General features: G+C 40.8%; 1 protein-coding gene across 3 annotated transcripts in view; it reads right to left on the bottom strand.

The window, feature by feature from the left end:
• The window catches only part of TRIM33 (tripartite motif containing 33), a 112,543-nt gene that overhangs the window by 55,472 nt on the left and 36,031 nt on the right, over nucleotides 1–21,040 (bottom strand). For all 3 annotated transcript variants that reach the window (XM_053655870.1, XM_053655868.1, XM_053655869.1), the window contains exons 2-4: nucleotides 15,381–15,499; nucleotides 14,822–14,966; nucleotides 14,525–14,657 (exon numbers count right to left, since the gene is read on the bottom strand). In XM_053655870.1, the coding sequence (XP_053511845.1) occupies nucleotides 14,525–14,657; nucleotides 14,822–14,966; nucleotides 15,381–15,499 (397 nt within the window). The remainder of the gene's footprint in view (nucleotides 1–14,524; nucleotides 14,658–14,821; nucleotides 14,967–15,380; nucleotides 15,500–21,040) is intronic.

Here is a 21,040-nt window from a genome sequence, read left to right as displayed (position 1 = left end):
AACAACAATAAACGCAACCAAACCACAGAAAAATCAAACAATACGGAGTCCGAAAACGACAAAACACTCAGCTAAATCGGTGAGAGGGGCGGAGCCAGCAGCGGAGTGGGTGCGGCAAAAACGATCCCCCGAACCAGGCAGCGTGCAAGCAGCCAAGGGCGTGGATTCCAGGTGCGGGGTAGCTCCGGGAAGGCACAGTTCGGCTGGCTGTCTGAGGTTGAGCACTTGCGCACAGATAAACCAGTTAAGAGACATGCATTGAGACAGACTGCTCAGGCCCCGGCACAGAGTGGTGGGCTTGCACATTTGCGCTCAGATAAACAGGCAGGGGCAAGTGTGAGGCAGGTGGGGCGAACAGAGAGGACCACCATTGCTCCCTCTCTGACCCCGCCCCCACATACAGCCTCACAAACCAGTGATCTGGGTGGTCCCGCCCTGGTGAACACCTAAGGTGCCTCTCCTCATATGTAACAGGCGTATAAACAGATCAAAACATGGCTCAAGAACAACTCAGAGCCCCAGAGCCAATAAATCTAAGTGATGAAGAAATAGCCAAACTTTCAGATGCACAGTTCAAAACACTGGTGATCAGGATCCTCACAGAACTGGTTGATTTTAGTCACAAATTAGAGGAATATATGAAGGCTAAACTAATTGAAATGAATGGTAATGCACAGGAAACCAATAGTAATGGAAAGGAAACTGGGACTCAAATCAAGGGAGTGGACCAGAAGGAAGGAAAAAATGACCAAACAGAAAAGGTTGAAGAAACAAGAATTCAAAAAAAGGAGGAGAGGCTTAGGAACCTCCAGGACATCTTTAAACGTTCCAACATTTGAATTATAGGGGTACCAGAAGGGGAAGAGGAACAGCCACGAGTGGAAAACTTATTTGAACAAATAATAAAGGAGAACTTCCCTGTTCTGGCAAAGGAAATAGACTTCCAGGAAATCCAGGAAGCTCAGAGAGTCCCAAAGAAGTTGGACCCAAGAAGGAACACACCAAGGCACATCATCATTACATTAGCCAAAATTAAAATGAAGGAGACAATCCTAGAAGCAGCAAGAGATAAGGGGACTGTCACCTACAAAGGAGTTCCCATCAGAATGTCAGCGGATTTCTCAAAAGAGACCTTACAGCAAGAAGGGGCTGGAAAGAAGTATTCCACGTCATGAAATCCAAAGACCTACAACCAAGATTACTCTATCCAGCAAAGCTTTCATTTAGAATGGAAGGACAGTTAAAGTGCTTCTCAGATAAGGTCAAATTCAAGGAGTTCATCATCACCAAGCCCTTATTATATGAAATGATAAAGGGACTTATCTAAGAATAAGAAGATAAAAAAGATGAACAGTGAAAGGACAGCAAACTCACGGTTATTAACAACCACACCTAAAACAAAAGCAAATTAAGAGGACAGCTAGATCAAAAGTGAACCATAGAAATGAAGATCACCTGAAGGATTAGCAACAGGGGAGTGGGAGGAGAAGGGGCGAGAAGGTACAGAAAATAAGTAGCATAGACAGTAGACAGAAAATAGATAGGGGGGAGGGTAAGAATAGTAGGGGAAATATAGAATCTAAAGAACTTGAGACACGTGTTCATGAACTAAGGGGGGGGATGGTGAGGGAGGGGTGTGCAGGGTGGAGGGGAAAGAAGGGGGGAATAGAACAAATGTAATGGCATAATCGATAAAATAAAAAATATATTTAAAAATAAAAAATAAATTAAAAAAATAAAAGCAAAAAAAGTTTAGATGAAAATAATTGTTAACGATGTGGAATAAAATGGTTCTGTAGACAACGAAAAAAATTTAAAAAGAGCTCACAGAACATGCACAGTAGGGTCTGAAGGATCAAATATTAAAAGCACCAGGAATTAAGACAGTAGTAGTAGACCACAGATTACCACTGAGTTCGGAACTCAGATCTTTAAGAGATGAAGTGGGATGCCCCAAGGTCTTTTAATATGTGACAGCACCAACAAGGTATGTGAGTATCGATATGTGATTAAAATTTAGAGTTTTTTAAGGAGGAAGAATGGTCCAAACAGTAGCAAACAGAAGATGGACCTCATGCCTCCAGGCCCACTGACACGCAGGATATCAAAGAAAACCGGCTGCCAGTTAACAGGGCAGAAGGGGAAGCGATGTCCTAGAGCTGTTCCACTGCAGCGAAGTACAGAAAAGGATCAAATGAGACTCTGAGTATACGGAGATCGTGCTGATAACAAACCGTGAAACCCAGAGAACAAAGTGGCAGAGAGAAGACAAAACTGTCACACACAGAGCCTTATGGAAATTAAAGCATGGCAGATAAGGAGACGCCTAGGAGTGCAGGACTTTTCTTGGGTGACAGGAGTAAAGAACGTAATAATGTTAATAGTGTCCCTTGTAGATTTAAAGCAGGTCATGATGGAGAACGAAAGTCAGTGGTAAAAAGGGGTGGGACCTGCAGTGGTCTCTTCTAAGCTGTTCATGGGGAAGAAATTATAGTTCCAGCAACTTAACGTCTTCACTCCAGATGAGGATAGAAGAGCCAGAACTGTGTGGGTTTAGAACGTGCGGATTTACCCATGACCCTTAACTTCAGGAGAAGCAAACTCACCCCAAACCTGCAGGTTCCATCCTATCCCGGTAACAGTTAATAGGACTGAAAAGGTGGACGGAATGTGAGGACCCGCTCTGCCTGCCTGATGGAGTAAGTCTAGGCGACGAAGCCTTCTAAAATAGGTCTAATAGCTTTATCAGCTTTAGACGATTAAGAATTCAACACTTGTAGTACCAGCCTCTCTACCCCTCCTATCATGCCCCAAAAATAGTCTGTGCTTATATCACTATGAAGGCAACTGCCCCCACTGAAACCCCCGGAATTACCCTCTGGAGGGCAGGCCTCTTGCAGTGCAGGCTTCCCCAGCTCGGAGAGAGTTCTAGGAACCCACCCATGTCAGTGCGCTGGCTGACACTGTTGTGAGAGACTTGTGTTCCGCTTCGGTGAAATTTTTTTGAGGATTTGACGTGTTTGCCCATTTCATGATAGGTGATTTAAGAGCAAACCTACTTGCACCACACTGAGTGCTCAGCAGTTTCTGACCAAAAATGGCATGACCCCCAAGTTCCACCCTCCCTATTCACCCGATCTCACCCAGAGGGGCTTTTGTTTGTTTGTTTGTTTACCCGATGGAAAAGTGCTCCAAGGGAAACATTTTGATAACATAGAAGAGGTGAAACAACAACCAGCAGAAGCACTAAAAGGTATCAAAATCAACGAGTTCAAAAATTGTTTTAAGCAGTAGAAAAACTTCTATAGATAGGTGTAATGCATTAAATGGAGAGTACTTTGAAAGTGACTGATGTTTAAAGCGAGATAAATTAGAATTTTTATAAATAAATTCCAGGGTTTTAGGGATCCCCTCATATAAAATCTCAGAAGCAACCAAAACTTAACCACCAATTCCTTAAATACACCTGACAAACCATGTCTTCCCCACCTCAGTAAATTCAACTCCATCCTTCCAGTTACTCTTAGTAACTTGAAAGCCAAAAATCTTGGTGTTCTTGATACCTCTCTAACTCATACAACCCATAACTCAGCAAATCCGTACATCCTGGTTTCAGGACTCAAATTCAAAATATATGTAGAATCTGATATCTTACCATCTCCAATGTCAGCACTCCAGTCTAAGCCAGCAAATCACTTGCCTAAATTACTGAAAACAGCTTCCTAATTAACCACCTGATTCAGTCCTTGCTCCCCTGAAATCTCCCCTCACCACAGCTAGTATGATTCTTTTAAAACAATCATCAGTCACATCACGTCCTTGGGGACAGCAACTTTGCTGGTTAATAAATGACTGTGTAAGTATTGTCTAATAATGAGGCAAGTGTATAACAATTTCTTTTCTTGTAGAACTTTTTTTGGAATTAATAAACGCCTTTTGTTCTCGTTTGCTTAATTTTCAATGTACCTAATGTTTCTCATGTTCCATCAACTATATAAAAAAGTTGTCAGTATTATTTTTGCAGTCATCTAATCTAACAAGTTTAACAGAAGTGGCTCATTTCTTCCTGGAGACATCCTTCCCAGGTCCTCAGCCTTCTGCTTCGGTCTGGACTAGCTACTACACGGCTGCCGCTCTGGGCACTCCCATTCACTGTCTTGGCTTACTAACATTTTTAACAGCTCTGCAGCAAGAGGTCCATGAAAGGCTGCTGCTGAATCACTGCATGCTGAAAAAGGTCTACATCTTACGCTCACACTAATTTAGAGGCAAGCTATAGAATTCTAGGTTCAAATCTTTCCCTCTCACCACTTAACTTTTGAAGACACAGTTTGAGCACCCTCTACCTCCTGGGATTGTTATTTTTAAAGATCCCACTTAAATCCCCATTTCACTGCAGGGTCACCTACTTCTATTCTTTGGAAACTTCACTGATCATTTAATCCACACATACTGTCATTATATGATGATATATGCCTTTGTACGGGTCTCTGACAAGCAGCACACTTGGCACCAAATAGATCATTTCAAACTGGCAACTCTAGGTTCTTAAAAGCAAATTCCTTGTACTGTTCATATACTAATTTCTTTCTGCTCTTTTTGCTCTATTTTCTAAAAGACTAACTAGAATTTATCTACCAAACATGTCAGTTTTTTATTTCCGCTCTCATACTTTCAAGAATATTTTTTTATTTTAGTTACTTCTTTCCCAGAGATTCTGCTATTTTATAACCAGTAGTAGCTTGCTCTATCTTTCAGGATGTAATCATTTTGTTTTACCTATCCTTTTGTTCCTGTATTATCTTACACCCTTTCAGTATACCCTGGCCTCTATCACGTGGGCAGCTGTGTCAATCAGAAAGATGTCCAGCTACAGTGACTAATAATGCATGACACAACAAGACCAAACAGAGGTGGCTGATGGTATTAGCTCAACAGTTCAACCACATCAAATCTACACTCTGAGATAATCTTGGCTTCGTACCTCATGAGCATATAATGGTGTCCCAGTCCCAGGTACCACAATGAAATCAAGGAAGGAAAAAGCTGAAAAAAGGCTGACACTTGCAACATTTGTCCCTTTTATCAGAAAGGCAAAAGCTTTCTGAAAAATCACCCACAAAGCAGAATTCCACTAGTTTTATGGCCATAAACTGTGGATCAGAGCCATCAAAGCCAGGAATGCTGAGAAAGGAGATACTTAGCTTCTCCAGTCTTTGTATTTGACACCAGACAAGACACAGGAGTCGAGAATTCTCAACACATTCCACATTGCATGACACATGACAGTGGCTCTCTTCAAATGCCAGATGATCCTTCCAACCATTCATATTTAAGTACATTTTTTAAATTTTTAAAAAATTTATTTATCTTTAGAAGAAAAGGGAAGGAGACAGGGAGAGAAATACCAGTGTATGGTTGCTTCTGGTGCATCCCCTGCTGGGAACTGGCCTGCAGCTCAGGCATGTGCCCTGACAGGAAATCGAACTGCAATCTTTTTTGGTTCGCAGGCCTGTGCTCACCCCACTGAGCTACACCAGCCAGGGTCATATTTAAGTATATTTTAAAACTGCTTAGAATCATGGGTGAGAGAGAGCGGACTTCACTGGAAGGCAATCTTTTTCACTTAAAATGGACCCCAAATGTCGACATTTAGAAGCCTCTTCTGATCATTCACTTTCTCCACGGAGTGCAAAGGCCTCGAACCCCGGAGAGGGGAACGAAGAGAAACAGTGAAACGAAAGGTCCCACTACGGGCAATCTGGAAGCTGGTTGAGGTGAGGGAAGGTCCCACAGTTTTGTGTGCAGATTTACACCCACTTTCCAATTTCAGCCAAGTTGCCCTTCTCCACCCTCCAGTCAGACCTAATGGCCCCAAGTCCAGAGCCTTTGATTTTATTTATTCAGAGAATAAGCTCAACTTCTGTGACACCTATTACCTCTAGATCCTGTGCTATAATAGGTTTCTAGGAAGTAAATCAAGTGGCTTCCTTTCTATGTCCTTTGCCCTTTGGTTGTGGTTTATTCAACACAACTAAGACAATTATCAGATCCACTAAATATTCAATCCACTGGTGACTTCTTGGTATTCACAAGTCTACACCATTTTTCATTCAGGTACCGTGAAAAGAACTATTAGAGAATGGAGGGACAGATATCCCCAGTTTAGAAACCACATAATAGTTTAAAGGTACAAAACTTCAAAAAGTTTTATACCTGCTTTGCTTCTGGAGAACTTACAAGACCACAAAGAAAACCAAAGACCCCAACAAAGCGTTTTAAAAAAGAGAAAAGGCCTGCCGGGTGGCTCAGTGATTGGAACATTATCCCCATGCACCAAAAGGTTGCAGGTTTGACCCTGGTCAGGGCACATGCCTAGGCTGCGGTTTCAATCCCTGGTCGGGGCACACACAAGAGGCACCCCACCGATGTTTCTCTCTCACACTGATGTTTCTTTCTCTCTCTTTATTCTCCGCACCTCCCCCCTTTCCTTAAAAATCAACAAACATATCCTAGGGTGAGGATTTTTAAAAATAATTTAAAAAAGAAAAAAAAAGAAAATGTGTAGGTCACAATATTGCTAATAACAGTTCAACACACACAGTTTATCATCTTAATCGCTAAATACTATGTAGTAATTATCTTTAAAGAGGGGGCAAAAATATAATTACAGACTGTGTTAAGTTAAAAATGATTATGGAATGAGGCTAAATTTTAATCAGAGGAAAATCCCCATACTTTGATAAACAAGAGTCAATTAAGAATCAAAAAAAAGTACAACAAAAATCAAACTAAGGAAAGAATAAAAATAAAATAGAAGTGTGAGAATTAGAATACTTTTAAAGAATAGAATACAGGCCTTCAAGAGCCAGATCACTAAAATGACCAATAAAAGCCTCAAGTCTGTGGCCAGGTTAATAAAGAACAAGGAAATAAACTTAGCTGCACAACATTATAAACAGGAAAGTGATATAACCACAGATTTTTGCAAAATTTTAATGCTCCTTAAATCCAAGCAAGTATGTTTTTTAAAATCTCCATGGAATAGTCCCGGCTGTTATGGTTCAGTGGCTAGAGTGCTGGACTATAAACCAAAAGGTCACCGGTTCAATTCCCAGTCAGGGCACATGTCTGGGTTGTAGGCCAGGTCCCTCCAGTTGGGGGCATGAGAGAGGCAACTGATTGATGTTTCTTTCACACATCAATGTTTCTTGCTTTCTCCCTCCTTTCCCCTCTTTCTGAAAATAAATAAAATCTTTTTTTAAATTTAAAAATATAATCTCCACTGAATATCCTAAGAAAATATCAAAATTGCACAGTTGACTCAAGAAAAGATGAGAAATCTGATCTGATCAGTGGCATGAGAGAGATTAAAGCGTCTTAAAGAACGACCCCTAAAAAGCCTTAAGTCCATACAGGGAAGAGGGGTGGGAGAGACAGAACAAAAAGTGTTAGTAAAGATAACACACAGAAGTGAACTGGTTTTAAGGTTAAACAGTTCTGACAGATAAGGAAAGTGTTCCATAAGTTAAGAGGTAGCATTTATAGAGGTGGTAAAATTTAAACAGAGGGCTTCCTGCTTTGAAGTGCAGGTAGGAGATAACAGACTGTGTAGTAAAGAATTTAACCTTGTCTAAGAAAGGTCTGACCTTTGACCTCAGCTACTGGCCCTTGTAATGTAATGCCTGATAAAAGTATCTTTGTTTTACCTGAGGCCATGGGTTCCATACTAAGTATATAATTTATATAGTGGGGGCTTTGAGTCACAGGGTATCGATTAGTTCAACCACAGGAGGCGCTACAGACAGGTCAGTTCCATGAACAGTGAACCATGTCTACATGACAAAGCTCCAAAAAATATTCTGGACATCAAAGCTTGGGCGAGCCTCTCAGGTTGGCAATATCTGAGCACACCGTCACACATCCCGGCTGGGAGACATTAACTGCGTCCGAATTCCAATGAGACGACAACTGGAAGCTCCACCCTCCGGACTCTCCTAGACTATGCCCCGTGCACTGTTCCCTTGAATGATTATAATCTGCATCCTTTTCACTTTAATAAACACGAATGTCAGCCTAATGGCTTTTAGTGAGTTCTAGCAAATGATCGAATCCGAGGGTAGTCTTGGGAAATCCCAAACCTGCACTGGTGTCAGAAGTAAGGGGAGACCTGTGGATTGCTTCCTAACTTCGCAGCTGCCATCACAGTGGGATTCACTGGCATGATCCGACTCACTAAAACAGGTGGTTTGGGAAGAGGAAGAAGGAGAGTATGGGGGTTTATGAACCTCTGACTCCTAACTACCTAGTCACTCATAGTATGTAACGCAGTTACTAGAGGAAAAAATTACCAATGGAATTTAGAAATGGTACACCCCACTCCCCAGGAGCTGAATCACTGGATAAATAAGGAAGTGCAAACTAGTAAGAAACAAACTAATTATACAATCCCTTTGGTTACTGTTATCCACAGGAGCTAAAATGAAAACAGTATGTTAGGAGAGATCCTGATGCTGGTCATAGTCACACAGATTTTGGCCAGTTTGAGCTCTAGCCACTAGCTTCAGGGCCACTCCCAAGGCAAAAATTATGCTGGGAAAACAAACAGCACCTCTACTATCTCTGGTCACAAGAAAGTAATCTAGGTCCAGGAAAGACAAAACCATGAAACTAATGGCACTGGAGAGTGTATGTAAAGCATCTGTCTCATTTTGTGGACTGACACTGTCTACTCCCTGAAGGAAAACCTTTACTAAATATTATAATTAGTCAGAGGCTGTATCTTTGGTTTTGAATGCTGCAGAATAGGAGAGCAATGACTGGGGTTGATGCAGAACCCACAGCAGATCACTCCTAAAGGGACAACTAGCCTGACAGACTGAATAAAAGCCCCTGTAAAATCTGACTACCCGGAATAGGTGACTGGCCTTCTGTGATATAAGGCAAGTGGAACTGCCCAGAAGTGACTGACATGTTTCTTATGCAAATTATGCTGAGTCAGCATTATGAAGATCAGGATATTCATCTACTGCCTCTGACTTAGGTTATAGTAAATACTATGATTAAAGGGTACACTTTTACACGGGTGTGCCCTGAATGGAAATTTTAAGATGGCTATTTAAAAAATGGAATGAATAGCCCTGGCTGGTGTAGTTCAGTGGACTGAATACCAGCCTGTGAACCAAAAGGTCACCAGTTGGATTCCCAGTCAGGGTACATGCCTGGGTTGCGGGCCAGACCCCCAGTTGAGGTGTGCAAGAAGCAACACTGATGTATCTCTCGCACAATGATGTCTCTCCCTTTCTCCCTTCTTTCCTCTCTCTCCAAAAGTAAATACATACAATTTTTTAAAAATGGGATGAACAAAGAAGATATTGCTGGGATTGAAACAAAGGTCTTAATGCAGCCCCACTGAAGGCTGGGTGGACCAATGGGAGCCCACTGCTGCTCCCCAACATTAAAGGGCCCAAACAACTGTTACATTGGAGCAATTTAAAAAGCTGGAGGGCAGCCCTGGTTGGTGTAACTCAGTGGATTGAGAGCGGGCCTGTGAACCAGAAGATCATGGTTCAATTCCCAGTCAGGGCACATGCCTGGGTTGCAGGCCAGTTCCCAGCAGGGATGAATGACAGGCAACCATACATTGATATCTCTCTCTCTCTCCTCCCTCCCTATCTAAAGATTAAAAAAAAAAAAAAAGCTGGAGGGCAAATATGACAATGAGGATTAACCAAACTGAAGTCTGGAGAAGAGGCCAGAGTCTTCTGCTTCAACCCCAAGATGGAGAACCAAGGCAACAGGCCCTCGTGTGCATAAAACAGCCAGGAGATGAGTAAGAAACGTTGCTGGGACTCCCTGACCAGGTCTGGGTCTCCCAGTGCATGGGAGACCGATGCACTATGGCTTAAGTCCCAATGGGCACTAATTGGAGATGAGGCAATGGTTGACAGAATTTGGACAAAAATGTCATGTATGAACAGACTGTTATGTGAAGCGATTACATCTCCTTTACATAAATGTATTAATGGGCTGGACAATGTGTCAGGCTGCTATTGTAAAATAAAAATGCATATAATTTCGTCGCAAGGCCAGGCTTGATTAGTCCACGGTAAATGGGAACCACTGGAAATGTCTGAGCTCACAGAAGTTGTTAACGTGAGACACTGTAGGAAACATGGTGGACACAAAGAGACTACCACTTTACCAACAAATCAGAAGCTGAAGGGCTGGTACCACTGAATTCTCTGTACCGAAGTTAACCCTCTGTGGCCTGTGAAGACGCGGATAGCTCATCAAGACTAACGGTAGATTATTATGTTAAAGCTTGAATACGATCATGCCACCATGGTACCACCAGTCCCTGATATGGTTTCCACGGCACAAAAAAGCATATAGCAGGCTAAAGGAGCAAGGTACTCAGTGACTGATCCTGCAAATGTTTTCTTCTCTGCCTCAATCCCAAAAAAATGCCAACAGCAATTTTCCTTCCTGTGTAAGGATCCCAGTTTACATTTAGTATACTGCCACAGGGCTATTTCAATTCACCAGTTACTGGTATAATTTGGTTAGAAGGAATTTGGACCTGATGCACGTACTGAGTATATAATACACTATATGGATGGGATCACGATATCAGAAAGTGAAGACTTCACTGCGTTGGCAACACACACAACTAACAGAAAGGCTGTTAACAGGTCCAAGGACCTGCTAAAGCTGGAGAAATCCTCAGGAATAACCTAGGCAAAAGTCACCCTCAACATGCACGGGTAAATAAACTAAATCACTTTTGCCACTTACTTTTAGAACTAAACAAGAAGCCGGTTGATTTTATGTATTTCCTTTGCGCAAGTAAGATCTTTGTTTACATTTTGTATTATAAAAACAGTATCTTTTCAAACATACAATTATAAACTTGAGTTTAACAGTGTACATGTGTCTATTTCGAGGATGATATTCCTACTTTTACAATGACATTTTATCAATGTTTCCACTTCCCATTAGAATTACTGTATAAGTTTCTGAAGTTTGTGTATTCACAACTCTTGGGGACTCTTGCTAACATCCTGGTCTCTTTCTGGTCCTTCCTATAGCTGTGCGTGATATAAATGGTAAAAATTGTATAGTCTTGAACCCTTTCTTGAAAGCAAGGATGTGTCATTTATGCTGTATCCTCCATTTTTTTTTAAAGATTGTATTTATTTATCTTTGGAGGGGAAGGGGGGAAGGAGAGAGGGAGAGAAACATCAATGTATGGTTGCCTTTTGTGCGCCCCCTGCTGGGAACCGGCCTGCAACCCAGGCATGTGCCCTGACTGGGAATCAAACTAGGAATCAAACCGCGATCCTGTGGTTCGCAGGCCCTCGCTCAATCCACTGTGCTACACCAGCCAGGGCGATGTATCCTCCATTTTATTACTATCACATATAGTAATCAGTTTGCTGTGTTGACTGTGATGCTATTTTTCAGTTCCTAACTTTCACTCCCGTATGCTACCTCAGCAGGTTTATCTGCTTTTACAGATGCTGGGACACTAGCCAATTAAGGCACAAATGATCTTTCTTCCGATGCTAGCATGAATGGGGCAGGCCATGTCTGAACTGCAAAAAGGAGTCTCTCTCTAGATGGTTTTGGGCCCCTACGATCCACACTTAGACGTGATTTTGGAAGTGTTAAGCAACATGGATTATGCAGACAGAAGTTTATAGCACAAACCTATGAGAGCTCAGCAACCACTGAGATTTTTGGACCAGAAAATTTCTGGATGCTTTGGTAAATATATGTCATTTAAGAGCAAGTTACTAGCTTGCTGTTAGCCATTGAGACCAACTCTACACCTGAAGAATGTGAAATAAGCCTGAAACCTGAGATACTCATGTCCTAGGCTGGAAGACACTCTAATAAGGAAGGCACTGCCTAGAACAGTTCTGGGCAGGAACATGCAACCAGGAGGATGCAAAGGCTGTTTATGGTATTTGTGAGCAGGTAGCTGTCCTCCCTTCCCGTAAGCATGAATTTGGAACCACTTGGGGAGCTGCTGAATTCTGCGATCGCACAGGTGCTATCCTATGAACAGCTCTTTGTTGACCAACAGGGAACTGCTTCATTTATAAATGGCAGTTCCCAGGTGAGGGTTCAGCAGTCTATCTGGACAGCGACCACTCTAACTGAAGAAGGTAATAGCAAATCGTATCGGTGAGCTGAACTGTATGCTGTTCAAACCCGAAAACCTATGCTTGAGTTTTTACCGAACTCTGCAATTGGTGTAAGTGAGGGTGGTTTTGTGGATTATTTCCTAACTTCATACAGATGGTGAAGAGAGACTCTGGTGAGACTCAATATTAAGGATGCTACACTGAATGAACACTCTAAACTGACTGGGGGGGAACCCCTGAGGGGTGTTTAAAAGAAGGCAGGGAGGAGGGTGGAGACTCTATACCTTACAAAATAAGCCTGGCCGCAATGTGGACAGAATGAATTGAACAAGGTGAACCTCAAAGCCACTGCACCAATTATAAATGTGCTGTGGTAACAGGCAGCTAAGCTTCTCATTCCAACGACATGGGCTCGGTGATAGCCTGTCCAGGAAAGGTAAAGAGTGTGAAACAAAGAAAGGAGACAGAACAGTCCAGAGATAATCAGGACTTGGATATAAGTGGTCAAGGAAAACAATAATAAAGAAAAGGACCACGGTCGAAGTTTGAGAGAGGGGTGGTTGAGGCTATTCTTCCTTGAGAAAAAGGACATCACCTTCCCGTTCTTTTTGCTTCTCGTCATCAATTTAAAAAGCTCTAGTCCTGGCTGGCGTAGCTCAGTGGACTGAGCGCAGGCCTGTGAACCAGAGTATTGCAGTTTGATTCCCAGTCATGGCACATGCCTGGGTTGCAGACCAGTTCCCAGCAGGGGACCCATGACAGGCAATCATACATTGATATTTCTCTCCTTCTCTCCTTCCCTTCCCCTCTGAAGATAAATCAATAAAATAAAATAAAAATAAAATAAAAAGCTTAACTCTCTTCCAAGCAGTATAAGCTCGGGGCAACCTGGCGGACACTTTAGCTCAAAGGTCCCAGACCATTAAAAAAAAATGCTGCAGAAGCTCTTTCTTTAAAAAAAAAAAGCTCTAGTAAATGTAAGATTTCTCAAAACATCTGAATGCAGCTGTGAGAAAGGTAATCCAACGTCTTACTAAGATTAGTACAGAACAATCAATGGTAAGATTTGGCCCTGAGGTAATGGCAACCATAAGATTAGTAACATGAAGTAACACATTAGCCAAAATGAAACATTCTGGGCCAAATTAAGAACACAGAAATTTTAAGTAGATTTATAAACAAATGCTCTGTCAAATAGTAAGAGCAGCCTTGAAAAAGAACAAAGGGCATTACCTTTATATACAGTCAATTTTGAGAGATTCCGAATACTGTATTCACATACTGTGTTCTATACTCCATACGGGAGGAAATAAGCACATGAGCTAAAGGAGACGCGGAGCATGACCACCAGTGTTCAAATCCTGGCTCCCACGTACGGTGAGACCCTGTGCAGATCATTGAACCTTTCTGGGAGCTCCCTCTCCTTCCACAGTCGTGACACCAACACTTCATGGGTAGCTGGTGTGAGTTACACCAAGGTGCAGTATTCAGAAAGTGCCCGGCACAAACTGGGACTAATGCAGCCCCTCCTCTTTAGGAGAATTCCAAAAGAATTCCAGTGAAGAGAACAAATTCAAAGCTCTAAGACATCTTACAGTTAAGAAACACATTTAAGTGTGGTTGATCAACTCAACCTACTCTTTTGTGACAGGAGGTTCATAAAACCTATTTCCATCAATTCAGCAGAACTATTGTAAGAAAAACACTTTAGAAAATGCTGTATAGGTAAGCAAGACCATCTTTTTAACTGTAATAAATAGATGTCATAGCAACTGGGAAAATTACTAGAGGATGTTGTTATATAACTAGACATTTCAGTACATTTCCAGAACAGTTAGAATGTAACAGAGTGGTGATAAGTGAATTATTATTGAATTCTGTGGGTATAACAGAGGTGAAATACTAACCTATTAAAGAATTAGTAACTACGCTTACCTAGATGCTCATCAATCTCTAGTTTTTCTGCACTGTAATATCTAACATGAAATTGGTATATTTATGCTTTCTCGTTCAAATGGGTACCATTTATCCACACCCAGGGGAGCATTACTGTTTTGTGTGGCAGCCCACAGCCTAAATCCCACAGTGCTGGAAAAAAGCGTGTCTGAACCAAGGCAGAACAAAGAAATACCACTTCATTCCTACAAACCCAAGCTCTTATAACACATTTTTAACAAATCATAAGACTGTTAGATATGAATGTGGAAATCATTAAATAACTTATCAAAAACATATTTTAAGAAATATACAAAGTTGTGAATTAAAATGCTAACAAACAAAAATATGGAGTAAATATTTGCTTCAGGAAGAAAAATAAGAACTTTTTAAGAATTTTTATAATATTTCTTGATAAGCAATTATGATTTCTGTACCTATGTTCTTTGTGTTCCAATAGCTGACAGTCTCTACATGTCAGTCTATCGCATGTCTCACAGAAAAGTTTCAACTGTTCTTGTTTGTGTACAGGGCAGAAAACAGGGCGCTGACCAGATGCTCCAACAGACTCTGTAGTAAAATAAAACATATATTTTTAAACTAAACAACACTTTGGTCTAACTTTCAAAATTCTTATTGATACTGGTATCCAAAGCTTATAAAGAACACGCAGAAATGCTATAGGGGCAAAAGAGGGAGATTAATAGTAATCATTAAAACTGCTGCTATCTTACCTGAGACATCTTCTTTCTTCCTGATCAAGTGATCTTTAGTGAATTTTACTCTTTGATGGGCTTCAATACATGTCTTACATAGCCACTCTCCACATTCTACACAAAAGCCAACTGCACTTGCATTGTCTTCACAACTAGTACATACCTAAAAGAGGAAATAAATACTAATCTACATTGTATTTACAAAATAGAGATCCACGAAATAAAAAGTAAAAACGAACCTGCTTCCCAAAATACCAATTCACTGCACCTAATATGAAATAATTTTGTTAACCATTTATCTTTAACAAAATGCTTTTCCTTCCGGATCAAACATTCACGTTGATAACAATCTAAATCTCAGAACACAAAATCTATACAAGATTTTGACTTTTCAGTAATGGTCTATTGTCTCATTTAGCCAGTTCTGAGCAGATGCAGAAGATACCCTTTATTTTCAATTTGAAAGATGAAACTATAGCAGAACTAGTCTAATTTATGTAACAATCTAAGTATGTTTTTCTAATAATTTACATTTTAATATCAAGATAGGAATATAAAGAAAAATTGAGAAGCATACCTGTTCTGATTTCTCATCAGAACTGCTAGGAGCTTCAGATGTATCTTTCACAAAATAATTATCCACAAGGTCTATCTGTCTGCATTCTTGGCGGCATACTGGGCACCGTATTACACCAACTACAACACAAAACGATAACATTAAGAACTATTTTTTCAGGAAAATTGTGCATGATGCCCATACGAAAACTACTCATTCAATATGTAACAGACAAGACCAAAGAAATGAGCACTGAGAGCAAAGTAAAATAACCCAGTGAGTTATTCCATTGGGGACATAAAATGATACCCTAATTTAGGAAGAGAAAGCAAGCATTAATATGCAAAAAAATAGAGAAAAGTTTAAAAGTGAGTCTTTATTATGATATGATTGGCTGAGTAATGGTCCCCAAAGATACCCAGATCCTACTTCTTGGAAAACCTGTCAATGTCACTTTACACAGCAAAAAGATTCTGCAGATGTGATTAAATTAACGCTCTCAAAATGGGAATGTTGTCCTGGATTATCTGAAGGGCCCTAAATGCCGTCACAAGTGATTTTACAAGAAGGGAGCAGAAGATTAGATTACAAAACAAAGAGAAACCAACTGATAATGGCAGCTTTTAAGATGGAGCCACAAGCTAAGAAATACAGGTAGCCACTATTAGCTGAAAAAGACAAAGAAGCAGATTCTTTTCTCAAAGCTACTAGAAAGAGCCAGAGCTGCTGACAAAACTTTGACTCTGAAACACACTTTGACTTCAGCCCAGTACAAATGAATTCAGCCTTGGCTGGTGTGGCTCAGTGGAATGAGTGCCTGCCTGGGAACCAAAGGGTGGCCAGTTTGATTCCCAGTCTAGGACACATGCCTGAATTGTGGGCCAGGTCCCCAGTTGGGGGCCCGTGAGAAGTAACCATAAATGATGCTTCTCTTCCTTTCTCCCTCCCCATACCCTTCTCTAAAAATAAATAAATAAAATCTTAAAAAAGAAAAAACCCCAAATTCAAACTTTTAGCCTCTAGAACGGTAAGAAAATAAAATCTATTGCATTAAGGCCCCACGTTTATGACGCAGTCTATCATTTTATAAATTCTGACTTGGTTCAGTACTACTTAAATTCATGCTAGTGTAGAAAGAAAAAGCATCTGTGCCTTAATCGGCTAGTGTTCCAGCATCTGTAAAAACAGATAAACCTGCTGAGGTAGCACAGAGAAGTTACAGTTAGGAACTAAAAAACAACACAACAGTCAACACGGCAAACTGATTACTGTATGTGTCAGCCATAAAATTGAGGCTATAGCATAAATGACATAATCCTTGCTTCAAGAAAGTGTTCAAGACTAGTATACAATTTTTACCATTTATATCATGCACAGCTATGGGAAGCACCAGAAAGAGACTAGGATGTTAGCAAGAGTCCCCCAGAGTTGTGAATACACAAACTACAGAAACTTATACTGTAATTCTAATGGAGAGTGGGAACATCGATAATACGTCATTCTAAAAGTAGGAATATCACTCTCCCAGTAGACACATATACACTGTTAAAACAAACTCAAGTTTATAATTGTATGTTTGAAAAATACTGCTTTTATAATACAAAATGCAAACAAAGATCTTGCTCAAAGGAATATATATTTTTTTCAAATCAAAGGTATGGTGAGAAGAAAGGGGAAAAAGAATATAAATATTTTTACACTTTGAGATGGCTTGAGTCAAAAACCTTTTAAGAACTAAAGAGTGTAATATAACTACAAAGGAAATAAGCATATGTAATTGTAGAAGCAGAAATATGGGAGCAACTGACTTCTCACAGTGAACCGGGCAAGTTCTCACTGAAGAGGTGGCAATGAAATACGGCCTTGAAGGGTTAACATGTATTTACTAACACACAAGGAAGGGTTTGCTTGGCTGGCCTACGTTCCTCAAGCTCTGCACATTCCAGGAAGGCTGTCCTCAACACTTGCCCTTGACTGGCTTCTGGGAGATGACTCTCGAAATATTATGCCTGGTAAGAGTATTTTTTGTATACCTGAGTGAGACCTTGGGCCACGCTGTATTCGGTTTGACCTCTGGGGATGGTTGGAGTCCAAGTAGGTGGTGTCAGTTCTGTGAAGGTTGCATCCTCTACATGACTGACCCCCTCCCCCAACAAAAAACCCTGGACAGGAAGGCTCAGGTGAGCTTCCCTGGTTGGCAGTACTCCTGCATACTGACACACTGTTACTGGGAGAATTAAGTATCTCCCAGGGAAACTCCACTGAAAGGAGATACTTGGAAGCTTGTTCCTGCTTCCTCCTGGACTTCACACCATGCACCTTTTGTCTTTGCTAATTTTAATCTGTATCCTTTCACTGTAATAAAACATAACCCTGAGTCTAACAGTTTTTCTAAATCCTTAGAGTCCTAGCCAATCACTGACCCTGAAGGTGGTCTTGGGGATTCCTAACGGAACTAGAAAAGGATAAAAAATGCAAACCAAGAACAGCAGGTGCTAAATTCAGAAATGGAAAAAAAAAAAAAAAAAACAGGAGGCTAGCCCTGGCTGGCATGGGTCAGTTTGTTGGGCATGGTTCCACAAAGCAAAAGGTCACCATTTTGATTCATAGTGAAGGCACACACCTGGGTTGAGGGTTCAGTCCCCTGCCAGGTGCATGGGAGAAGCAACTGAAGTTTCTCTCTCACACATCCATGTTTCTCTCCCTCTAATTCTCCCTCCCTTCCCCTCTCTCTTAAATTTAAAAAAAAATTCTAAATACAAGACTATAAAAAAGAAATATAATTTTACATATAAATTGATGTATACATAATTTTAAAAGTTAAGAAATTTGCAACATCCAAATTAAGGAACATTTTTGTGGAAGGATACACAAGATGGAGAGACATTCTGTTCTGAGCAAGAAAACACTCAATATTACCCATTACAAGTACTATCCAGGTAAAAGTATCCATTATACCTGTATAAATGAGTGATTTAATGTAAGTCATACCAGTTGTTTTGGGTTATTTCTGAACTCAGTAAATTCTCAGATTCTTAAAATTTCTACTTTAGTCTGGCAAGCTGACATCACAGGAAATGACAACACAAATTCTTCTCACTTGAAATACACGTTAAAATAACACTAAGGAATTTAGAAGATAAACACAATATTCAAAAAACTCAGGTGGAGGAAGGGACGAGGCACAGAAATCCGCATTCAAGCAATTTCAAAAAATATAGATGGCAAAACGGTATCCGAACGCTGTAGAAGAAACCCCACCCAGAGTACACAAGGAGTGGGGGTACATCTGAGAAAGGCCCTCATCTGCCGTAAAGGTTTTCACAGCTTCATTTAGAAATTTGAGGCATTAAAGAAGCCCCAATGAGACACAAGGGAAAAAAGTCTGTGGACATCAGCAAACCCCACCCCGATGGTAAGTATCTACGTCGGGTTACCCAGAAACCAAGGTGTCTCACCACCAAGACAAAATGAGTTAAAGCTTCTTCAGGCAAATTTTTGCTATTTACTTCCATATTTATGCATACATTTAAAAATTATACAAAAGTTTGTTTTAAAAGTGAGAGCCACGTCCCATTTGAATTTATGGGCAAGCATGCCCTCGTAGTAAGTGTAGATCAGATGAGTGTGCTCCAGACTCAATCTCTCTTAGCGCTAGTTGTCATGGTGAGTTCTGAAGATTATATAAAACTGAAACCCACCCTGGCTGGTGTAGCTCAGTGGATTGAGCACGGGCCTGTGAAGCAAAGGGCTGCCAGTTCGAATCCCAGTCAGGCCACATGCCTGGGTTGCACGACGGGTCCCCAATAGGGGACACATGAGAGGCAACCACACACTGATGTTTCTCTCCCACTCTATCTCCTTCCCTTCCCCTCTCTCTAAAAATAAATATTTAAAAGAAAAAAGGAAAAAAAACCCTGAAACCCAAACTCCAGAGCCAAAGCTTCTGACCACTTTTATGTATAATGTTCCTAGTCCTGATTTCATTTCTTCAAAGGTCAACTTTTGAGAGTCCACTGATGTCTATTAGATTAATTTCTTTTCAATGCCACTTGACTGAAATGTGTAATTACGGGGAAGAATGGGAGGGAGTGAGGGAGACTTTTTAAAAGGCCAAAATACACAATTTTACAAACTAGTTGATCTCCAGAGTGTTAAGGGGACTTTGTTTCAGTAAACTCACTGGTGGACTTCCACTCAAGATAGACAACTATGTCTTTCCAGATGTGGAAAGACCACCTGACCTCCAACTCAAACACAGAAATGGCTCAAATATAACAAAGTGTAGTTTGACAAATATGTAACCAAGTCTGCACCCAAGAAGGCAAAGTTTTCAAAAACTCAAAACCCAAACAGTGAGGCACTGATGCAAGTGGGTCACAGGCATCATCAGTACCATTGTTGGGAAGAGGACAAAGGTTTACAGGTAAAAATAAATAAAGTCCCTCAATGAAGCTATACAGCAGGTTCAAGTCCATGTCATCCCTGGAGTCATTCACAAGAAGTCAGAACACCAAACAAGCTTTATGTATAGAGACATAATCAAAGTTTATGTTATCTGCACAGTACACAGAAGGAAGGAACTAGGAAGAAGCTTCAAGTCAAGGAACTAAGAAGCTTGTCTGAGAGCTTCCAGACTGGTGAACTTGGGAAAACTGGGAAAGAGTGTACAGCACACTCAGAGGACATGGAATCTCCAGGCCCTTTCCCACATACTTTGCCCTACACAACTCTTCTATCTGGCTGTTCCCGAGTTAATATCCTTTTCAAATAAGAAGGTACGGCCCTGGCCAGCTGACTCAGTTGGTTGGAGCATCATCCTGATACACCAAGGTTTCAGGTTCAATCCCTGGTCAGGGCACATACAAGAAGCAACCAATGAATGCATATGTAAGTGGAACAACAAATCGATGTGTATGTGTGTGCCTCCCCTTCCTCTCAAATAAATAAATAAAATTACAAATAAACAGGTAATCTGTCTGGTGGTTAATGACTTAGGGAAAGTTCATGTAAGGATGTCACTTCCAGCCCTGAATCTTCATGTCCCAACACCAGTTTTGCTGAGACTTCAGAAACACGGAGTGAAAACCTGGGAGTAAATCTACTATAAACTAGAAGAAATTCAAGGAATCCAGTCCATATTACTGGTCATCTTCCCCAAAGCTGAAGCCAAAGTTTCTCTTCTCTTTTCAGTCCTAAATTCAAGTTCTTATTTAAAATCTCACCCTGCCCTGGCTGGTATGGCTCAGTAGACTGAATGCTGGCCTGTGAACCAAAGGGTTGCCGGTTCAATTCCTGGTCAAGGCACAGGCCTGGGATGCAGGCCAGGTTCCCAGTTAGGGGCGTGTGAGAGGCAACCAATCCATGTATCTCTTGCACATTGATGTTTCTCTCCCTCTCTTCCTTCCCTCCTCTCTAAATAAATAAATCTTTTAAAAAAACCAATGCTGTTAGAGTGAGTCAACAAACACGATAAACTAGGAAGTAACAACCGAAAATCACAGAAGCAGTATGAGAAAGACTGCAAATATGTGTAAAATGTTCAGGGCTCTAAAGGAACAATATATGAAAATGGGTAAATATGAAAAAGAATCAAAGAAAAATAAAACAAACTTATTGAATAAACTCAAAACACAAATTAAACAGCAAGTAAGAGAAATAAAAATAAAATTACAGAGGTA

Source organism: Artibeus jamaicensis, unplaced genomic scaffold (assembly GCF_021234435.1).
Source record: "Artibeus jamaicensis isolate MK-2021 breed Jamaican fruit bat unplaced genomic scaffold, CSHL_Jam_final scaffold_1689, whole genome shotgun sequence".
Lineage (NCBI taxonomy): Eukaryota > Metazoa > Chordata > Mammalia > Chiroptera > Phyllostomidae > Artibeus > Artibeus jamaicensis.
This window is presented reverse-complemented; position numbering and strand designations above follow the sequence as displayed.